At 48.5% G+C, this 9,883-nt stretch overlaps 1 protein-coding gene across 1 annotated transcript; it reads left to right on the top strand.

Moving 5' to 3' along the window:
- Window positions 1-5,917: 5,917 nt before the first annotated feature.
- LOC149349159 (uncharacterized) lies at window positions 5,918-6,755 on the top strand. Its single transcript, XM_089576749.1, has one exon. The coding sequence runs from the start codon at window positions 5,918-5,920 to the stop codon at window positions 6,698-6,700; it is 783 nt and encodes a 260-aa protein (XP_089432875.1). The 3' UTR covers window positions 6,701-6,755.
- Window positions 6,756-9,883: the final 3,128 nt, after the last annotated feature.

Raw genomic sequence — 9,883 nt, 5'->3', positions numbered from 1 at the left:
GTGTTCCCTCTTGCCCTGCTGATGCCAGCCCGAAAGGCCACCTGTCATCTACCTTGCTGTCTCGGCCTCGCGGAACGTGGTGCCCTTTCGAACTACTACCGGCGGATTACGGCGCACTGAGGGACAACACGTCACGACCAACCCATCTTGATCAACACTGATCCCCGTATCTGGAAACCCGATTGCCTATCCGTTATCGAGCGACAAGCGTCACAGGCGGTCAGGCTATAGAGCAAGTTCGCCCGGAAGCGCCTTTCAGTGGGTTCGGCAGCACAGTGATGGCTCCAGCTAACCAACATTTCGTTCTCCTGTTGCAGTTCTTCAGCGTGGTACCTTGAATGCCGCCCTTGGTCTGCTTGGCCGGTGTTCCCTCTTGCCCTGCTGACGCCAGCCCGAAAGGCTACCTGTCATCTACCTTGCTGTCTGGGCCTCCCGGCATGTGGTGCCCTTTCGAACTACTGCCGGCGGATTACAGCGCACTGCGGGACAACACTTCACGACCAACCTATCCTGACCAACACTCATCCCCGTATCTGGAAACCCGATTGCCTCACCGTTATCGATCGACAAGCTTCACAGCCGATCAGGCTACAAAGCAAGTTCGCCCGGAAGCGCCTTTCAGTGGGTTCGGCAGCACAGTGATGGCTCCAGCTAACCGACATTTTGGCCTCATGTTGCAGTTATTCAGCGTGGTACCTTGAATGCCGCCCATGGTCTGCTTGGCCGGTGTTCCGCCTTGCCCTGCTGATGCCAGCCCGAAAGGCTACCTGTCATCTACCTTTCTGTCTCGGCCTCCCGGCATGTGGTGCCCTTTCGAACTACTGCCGGCGGATTACAGCGCACTGCGGGACAACACTTCACGACCAACCTATCCTGACCAACACTCATGCCCGTATCTGGAAACCCGATTGCTTCACCGTTATCGATAGACAAGCGTCACAGCCGATCAGGCTATATAAAGCTTGTTCGCCCGGATAAGCCTTTCAGTGGGTTCGGCAGCACAGTGATGGCTCCAGCTAACCGACCTTTCGTCCTCATGTTGCAGTTCTTCAGCGTGGTACCTTGAATGCCGTCCTTGGTCTGCTTGGCCGGTGTTCCGCCTTGCCCTGCTGATGCAAGCCGGAAAGGCTACCTGTCATCTACCTTGCTGTCTCGGTCTCCCGGAATATTGTGCCCTTTCGAACTACTACTGGCGGATTACGGCGCAATGCGGGACAACACGTCACGACCAACCCATCTTTATCAACACTCATCCCCGTATCTGGAAACCCGATTGCCTCACCGTTATCGAGCGACAAGCGTCACAGGCGATCAGGCTATAGAGCAAGTTCGCCCGCAAGCGCCTTTCAGTGGGTTCGGCAGCACAGTGATGGCTCCAGCTAACCGACATTTCGTCCTCATGTTGCAGTTCTTCAGCGTGGTACCTTGAATGCCACCCTTGGTCTGCTTGGCCGGTGTTCCGCCTTGCCCTGCTGATGCCAGCCGGAAAGGCTACCTGTCATCTACCTTGCTCTCTCGGTCTCCGGGAACGTGGTGCCCTTTCGAACAACTACAGATGGATTACGGCGCACTGAGGGACAACACGTCACGACCAACGCATCCTGACCAACACTGATCCCAGTATGTGGAAACCCGATTTCCTGACCGTTATCGATCGAGAAGCGTCACCGCCGATCAGGCTTTAAAGCAAGTTCACCCGGAAGCGCCTTTCAGTGGGTTCGGCAGCACAGTGATGTCTCCAGCTAACCGACATTTCGTCCTCATGTTGCAGCTGTTCAGCGTGGTACCTTGAATGCCGCCCTTGGTCTGCTTGTCGGGTGTTCCGCCTTGAACTGCTGATGTCAGCCCGAAAGGCTGCCTGTCGCCTACCTTGCTGTCTCGGCCTCCCGGCACGTGGTGCCCTTTCGAACTACTACCGGCGGATTACGGCGCACTGCGGGACAACACGTCACGACCAACCCATTCTGACCAACACTCATCCCCATATCTGGAAACCCGATTGCCTCACCGTTATCGATCGACAAGCGTCACAGCAGATCAGGCTATAAAACAAGTTCACCCGGAAAAGCCTTTCAGTGGGTTCAGCAGCACAGTGATGGCTCCAGCTAACTGACATTTCGTCCTCATGTTGCAGTTCTGCAGCGTGGTACCTTGAATGCCGCCCTTGGTCTGCTTGGCCGGTGTTCCGCCTTCCCCTGCTGATGCCAGCCCGAAAGGCTACCTGTCATCTACCCTGCTGTCTGGGCCTTCCGGCACGTGGTGCCCTTTCCAACTACTACCGGCGGATTACGGCGCATTGAGGGACAGCACTTCACGACCAACCCATCCTGACCAACACTCATCCCCGTATCTGGAAACCCGATTGCCTCACCGTTATCGATCGACAACCGTCACAGCCGATCAGGCTACAAAGCAAGTTCGCCCGGAAGCGCCTTTCAGTGGGTTCGGCAGCACAGTGATGGCTCCAGCTAACCGACATTTCGTCCTCACGTTACAGTTCTTCAGCGTGGTACCTTGAATGCCGCCCTTGGTGTGCTTGGCCAGTGTTCCGCCTTGCCCTGCTGATGCCAGCCCGAAAGGCTACCTGTCATCTACCTTGCTGTCTGGGCCTCCCGGCACGTGGTGCCCTTTCGAACTACTACCGGCGGATTACGGCGCACTGAGGGACAACACTTCACGACCAACCCATCCTGACCATAACTCATCCCCGTATCTGGAATCCCGATTGCCTCACCGTTATCGATCGAGAAGCGTTACAGCCGATAAGGCTATAAAGCAAGTTCGCCCGGAAGCGCCTTTCAGTGGGTTCGGAAGCACAGTGAGGGATTCAGCTAACCGACATTTCGTCCCGATGTTCCAGTTAATCAGCGTGGTACCTTGAATGCCGCTTTTGGTCTGCTTAGCTAGTGTTCGTCTTGCCGTGCTGATTCCAGCCGGACCCGTCATTTTGTGCCACATCCTCCCATCTCTGATGCGTTGTTTGTATTCAAATTTTGTTGCCAATGCCATGTTTTTTAGGGGCCGTGAACCCCGTCAAGCCCCGTTGGAGGCTTTTTGTTCACGGTCCTCAGCATCTGTAATGTTGATCTTGGAATAAAATGATGAAAATGGAATAAAATGATGAAAGGCTACCTGTCATCAACCTTGCTGTCTCCGTCTCCCGGAGCGTGGTGCCCTTTCGAACTACTACCGGTGGATTACGGGCCACTGCGGCACAACACATCACGACCAACCAATCCTGATCAACACTTAATCCCGTATATGGAAACCCAATTGCCTCAACGTTATCGATCGACGAGCGTCACAGCCGATCAGGCTAGAAAGCAAGTTCGCCCGGAAAAGCCTTTCTGTGGGTTCGGCAGCACAGTGATGGTTCCAGAAACCGACATATCGTCCTCCTGTTGCAGTTCTTCAGCGTGGTTCCTTGAATGCCGCCCTTGGTCTGCTTGGCCTGTGTTCTGCCTTGCCCTGCTGATGCCAGCCCGAAAGGCTACCTGTCATCTACCTTGCTGTCTCGGCCTCCCGGAACGTGGTGCCCTTCGAACTACTACCGGCGGATTACGGCGCACGGTGGGCCTACACGTCACGACCAACCCATCCTGATCAACACTCATCCCTGTATCTGGAAACCCGATTGCCTCACCGTTATCGATCGACAAGCGTCACAGGCGATCAGGCTATAGAGCAAGTTCGCCCGGAAGCGCCTTTCAGTGGGTTCGGCAGCACAGTGATGGCTCCAGCTAACCGACATTTCGTCCTCATGTTGCAGTTCTTCAGCGTGGTACTTTGAATGCCACCCTTGGTCTGCTTGGCCGGTGTTCCGCCTTTCCCTGCTGATGCCAGCCGGAAAGGCTACCTGTCATCTACCTTGCTGTCTTGGTCTCCCGGAACGTGTTGCCCTTTCGAACTACTACCGGTGGATTACGGCGCACTGCGGGACAACACGTTATTACCAACCCATCCTGACCAACACTCATCCCCGTATATGGACACGTGATTGTCTACCGTTATCGATCGAAAAGCGTCACAGCCGATCAGGCTATAAAACAAGTTCGCCCGGAAACGCCTCTCTGTGGGTTCGGCAGCACAGTGATGGCTCCAGCTAACCGACATTTCGTCCTCCTGTTGCAGTTCTTCAGCGTGGTACCTTGAATGCCGCCCTTGGTCTGCTTGGCCGGTGTTCCGCCTTGCCCTGCTGATGCCAGCCCGAAAGGCTACCTGTCATCTACCTTGCTGTCTGGGCCTTCCGGCACGTGGTGCCCTTTCCAACTACTACCGGCGGATTACGGCGCATTGAGGGACAGCACTTCACCACCAACCCATCCTGACCAACACTCATCCCCGTATCTGGAAACCCGATTGCCTCACCGTTATCGATCGACAAGCGTCACAGCCGATCAGGCTACAAAGCAAGTTCGCCCGGAAGCGCCTTTCAGTGGGTTCGGCAGCACAGTGATGGCTCCAGCTAACCGACCTTTCGTCCTCATGTTGCAGTTCTTCAGCGTGGTACCTTGAATGCCGTCCTTGGTCTGCTTGGCCGGTGTTCCGCCTTGCCCTGCTGATGCAAGCCGGAAAGGCTACCTGTCATCTACCTTGCGGTCTCGGTCTCCCGGAATATTGTGCCCTTTCGAACTACTGCCGGCGGATTACAGCGCACTGCGGGACAACACTTCACGACCAACCTATCCTGACCAACACTCATGCCCGTATCTGGAAACCCGATTGCCTCACCGTTATCGATCGACAAACGTCACAGCAGTTCAGGCTATAAAACAAGTTCGCCCGGAAACGCCTCTCTGTGGGTTCGGCAGCACAGTGATGGCTCCAGCTAACCGACATTTCGTCCTCCTGTTGCAGTTCTTCAGCGTGGTACCTTGAATGCCGCCCTTGGTCTGCTTGGCCGGTGTTCCGCCTTGCCCTGCTGATGCCAGCCCGAAAGGCCACCTGTCATCTACCTTGCTGTCTCGGCCTCCCGGAACGTGGTGCCCTTTCGAACTACTACCGGAGATTACGGCGCACGGCGGCACAACACGTCACGACCAACCAATCTTGATCAACACTCATCCCCGTATCTGGAAACCCGATTGCCTCACCGTTATCGAGCGACAAGCGTCACAGGCGATCAGGCTATAGCGCAAGTTCGCCCGGAAGCGCCTTTCAGTGGGTTCGGCAGCACAGTGATGGCTCCAGCTAACCGACATTTCGTCCTCATGTTGCAGTTCTTCAGCGTGGTACCTTGAATGCCACCCTTGGTATGCTTGGCCGGTGTTCCGCCTTGCCCTGCTGACGCCAGCCGGAAAGGCTACCTGTCATCTACCTTGCTCTCTCAGTCTCCCGGAACGTGGTGCCCTTTCGAACAACTACAGATGGATTACGGCGCACTGAGGGACAACACGTCACGACCAACGCATCCTGACCAACACTGATCCCAGTATGTGGAAACCCGATTTCCGGACCGTTATCGATCGACCGTTATCGATCGATCGATTGGCAGCAGCGACGACCGTCAGAGTGCAGCAACTTATCGTGTCTCTGCGTCTTTGCTGCAGATTGCTTTGCGCCGTCTGCACTGTCCGCTCAAGACTAGCCCAGCAGCCCAGCTGAGTACACGTGCTTGGCTGACCACCGACTTGGACCGGCTACAAGGGGCGTTTCCCGTCAGCGGTTTTCGCTATCTGCAGCATCCACCTGACGCCTGACGTCACACGCATTGGGTTACAAAAGGACCCATCCGCCGCCACGGTCCCCACTTGGCAGCAGCGACGACCGACTGAGTGCAGCAACTTATCGTGTCTCTGCGTCTTTGCTGCAGGTTAGTGCCAAAGCTGTTTGAAATCTGTTGGTCTTTTCCATATCGTCGCTGCTGCCAAATTGTGAGCTTCTTGGCGCTTTTTGTGCAATAGGCCTTGAACGTGACATGGCGAAAGAAGTTGCTAAGCTTAAAGAGGAGCTGAAGGCTGAGTTAGTGAAAATTAAAGAAGACTTCAAACAGGCAATAAAAACTTCGCGAGAGTGCATTGAAAGGGATCTTCGAAACGAAATTAGAGAACTAAAGGCTGAACAACGTAACATGACAACGAGCCTTGAGTTTGCTCATGACTCTATGGAAGAGCTGAAACAAAAACTTGAGGCTGAAATCTCAAGGAACGCTAAACTCGAAAAAGAGAATGAAGCACTTAAGGTGAAGTGCATATCATTACAAAGAAAACATGATGAAGCTATAAGACGCATTGTTCACATGGAGCAGTATTCTCGAAACATGAATATTGAAATCCAAGGTGTAGTAAAACAGGATGATGAGAATGTCCTGCAGATTGTTCAAGGGGTTGGAGAAGCAATCAAAGAGCCAATCAGTGAGGATGACATTGAATCCTGCCATCGAGTTCCAAGAAGAGATGCTGACAAATCAAACATCATTGTCCAATTCAAATCTCGTTCTAAACGCGACAGCATACTTAGGAAAGGAAAAAAGGCCCGACTGACCAATGAGGATATTGGGATCAGTAATGCCGCCCCAGTATATATAAATGAGCACCTCTGCCCGGCCCTAAAGAGACTCCTGGGTATGACTGTAAAGCGGAAGTATGAGCACAAATGGAAGTCGGTGTGGACTCTGAATGGAAAAATTTTTGCTAAGCAAACAGAATCTTCTGATGTTGTTCAGATCACTTGTGAGGCTGACCTTGTGAAAATCGAGTGAGTCCTAGACAGCTTTAGCGCTTTAGTGCGTTATTGTTGCTTGTTAAATCGGTCAAGATGGATTGTCACAGCTTCGTCCTACCTGGGTGCATACGTCCTCAACCACGCTCTCTTCAAACAGTCTTGCACATCAATGCTCGTTCTGTACATGGTAAGCAAGATGACATCACACATTTGTTAAGTCAATTTCCTTTTAAATATACCACCATAATGATCTCTGAGACCTGGTACTATGATGGCTGTGACATGCTCCATCTTGATGGGTATGACAGATTCTTTAACAATCGCAAAGATAGACGAGGTGGTGGTGTAGCGCTCCATGTCCAAAGATGTAAAGATTGTGAATTACTGCCTGCATTTTGTGAAATTACCAATGATTATGAATGTTTGACTGTGAAGGCTGGGCTAGAGGTTATCACGGTCATGTATCGTCCACCGAAGGGAAACATGAAATCTTTTATGAAATATTTTGACCTCCTCCTAGAATATGTTCGAAGCAATAATTTTCAGCTAACATGCGGAGGTGACTTCAATATAAATACCCTCGATATTACTTCAACTGTCATTGATTTCACTATTCAACTTCAGTCGTTGGGATTCATAAGTGTTATCAATACACCGACTCGTGTTACTGTGTCTACTTCATCTGCTTTAGATTTGTTTATAACAAACTCAGAAACTTCTGTTTTTAGTGCTGGTACTATAGCATCGGATGTTAGTGATCATTGTCCCATCTTTATGTTCTATGACTCTTTACCAAAACCTAAAAAACGTTCTGAACAAATAACCGTACAATATATGCCTCAGTGTGCTTTAGAGGCTTTCGAAATAGAGATTAGTTTCCAAGACTGGTCTTCTGTGTATGACAAGTTAAATGTAAACGATGCATATGTACAATTTCTCTAGATATTTTCCACAATCTATTCCAAACACTTTCCTATCAAAACTTTTACTCCATCAAAGATAAGAAAGCCGTGGGTAACAACCGACCACTTAAAGACTATAAAGAGAAAAAATACACTTTTTCACACTTTTCTAACAACGCGAAATCCTGATGCTTTGAAAAATTTCAAAGTGGTCAGAAACAAGCTGAATTCTGAGCTTCGGCGGGCAAAAGTTGCTTACTTTGAAAATCTCTTTGCAAGTATTGGTAAACAACAGCCGGCCGCAGCCTGGAAAGTAATGAATGATGTTCTGGGTAGAGACAGGAAGGATTTATTACCTGATAAAATAACTCACGAAGACCAGATAATTACCGGTCGAGGTCTTGCAGACTTTTTCAATAAGCACTTCACTGGAACTGCACTACAACACAAAAATTCCCAAATAAACGAAGATTTAAGTTGTTCATGCGCCGAAAGTATATTTCTTACACCAACAGATGAAGCAGAAGTTTATAGAACATTTATGTCACTAAAAAACAGCAAAGCCCTTGATATTGATAACCTCCAAATTAAGCCTATCAAGTATGTTATAGAATACCTAACACCAGTACTAACCTATATATTCAATCTTTCTCTTGAATCCGGGGAATTTCCAAATGCGATGAAAAAGTCCCGGGTGTCTGTTGTATACAAAGGAGGGGATAAAAACGTGCCAAAAAATTACCGCCCAATATCTATAATACCTACATTTGGAAAAGGATTTGAAAAGATATTATATGACCGCTTTAACAAATTCTTTGAAAAGTTCCACCTAATTTCTAATGCACAGTTTGGCTTCAGAAAAGGACGCTCTACTGAATTAGCATTATTAGAACTTAAGGAATACATAGTGAAAAATTTTGAAAAGAAACTAATAACTGTCAGCCTTTTCATCGACTTCAGTAAAGCTTTCGATTCTCTGGACCATGATATTCTAACTCATAAGCTTTCAGCTTACGGTATTAGGGGTAAGCCTCTATCCTTATTACAGTCCTACTTAGCAAACAGGCAGCAATGCGTATATCTTGCCAACCATCAATCGTCATTTTTACCAATCATCAGAGGTGTACCGCAGGGTAGCGTGCTGGGCCCTTTATTATTCAATGTGTATATCAACAGTATTGTAAACATTGATAAGACCTTAAAATTCATTATATATGCTGATGATTGCACAGTACTATTCTCTGGTGTAGATGTAACTAAACTAATGATCAAATGTAACCAATTGCTTGATACTCTTCAGAAGTGGTGTGGTGCTAATATACTCAAAATCAATCCTACAAAATCAAAAGTGATGGTATTTCGACCAAAAAACAAGGCTATCAGGTTTGAAGGTGTTATTACCTGTGCTGGTGAGAAAATTGAAATCGTTCATGAACACACCATACTTGGGGTAACATTTTCTTCTAACCTTACTTGGGATTCACACGTTCAAAAGTTAACTAATAGTCTCTCGTCAGTGACAGGCGCAATCTGCCGCTGCCGCACTTTTCTTCCTTGTAAAATAAAACTTCAGATATATAATGCGCTATTTGCCTCACGCATCAATTACTGTTCTTTAGTTTGGCTCACAACTACTAAAACAAACATTGAGAAAATTTCACTGCTCCAAAAGAAAGCCATTCGTCATATTGCCAATCTTGATTACTTAGGTCATACTCGACAAGCTCTCCAGGCGCATAATGTTGTAAGGATTCAAAATATGTACGAATTGCGAATTATGTTGTCATACTATTTCCCTTCCAGCTTCAGATCAATGGTAGAAGGTACCACACTGCAAAAAGAAAATAGCCATCCAGTAAACACACGCAACACAGACAAATGGCTAGTACCGTTTTTTCGAACAGACTACAGGCTACAGGCACTAGAATACAATCTTCACACAATTCTCAACAAATACAAAGACACGAATAAATCTACCAAAGCTACACTACGTCATTATTTTGTAATGATGTAACCTGGTGTTCTCTCTCTTAGTTGAAAATTTCTCTCCAATTTTCCTCAGTTTGTTTAACAAATTTCTCGTTTAAAGCGTTAATAAAGTGTGTAAGATTTGCTGTCATTTATTGAGTTGATTGTATGTATATTTCCTTGCAGTTAGTGTTATTTGCCGAATTGATATTTTTGGTGTCCTCTTAATATAGCTATATGTTCACTGCCTTTACTTGAATCCATGATACTCTTTTGTTTCCTTGTTGTATCAACTATTTGCTTCTCTATGTATATGAATATTCTTTTAATGTGTGCTGTTATGCCTTGTA

The sequence above is a fragment of the Amblyomma mixtum genome, chromosome 3, assembly GCF_055824585.1.
Source record: "Amblyomma mixtum isolate Tamu chromosome 3, ASM5582458v1, whole genome shotgun sequence".
Classification (NCBI taxonomy): domain Eukaryota; kingdom Metazoa; phylum Arthropoda; class Arachnida; order Ixodida; family Ixodidae; genus Amblyomma; species Amblyomma mixtum.
The sequence above is the reverse complement of the archived record's forward strand: the minus strand, read 5'-3'. Positions and strand labels throughout refer to the sequence as shown.

Bases quoted from the DNA above. Each gene is read 5' to 3' on its own strand.
- LOC149349159 (XM_089576749.1), top strand. From the start codon at position 5,918: ATGGCGAAAGAAGTTGCTAAGCTTAAAGAGGAGCTGAAGGCTGAGTTA.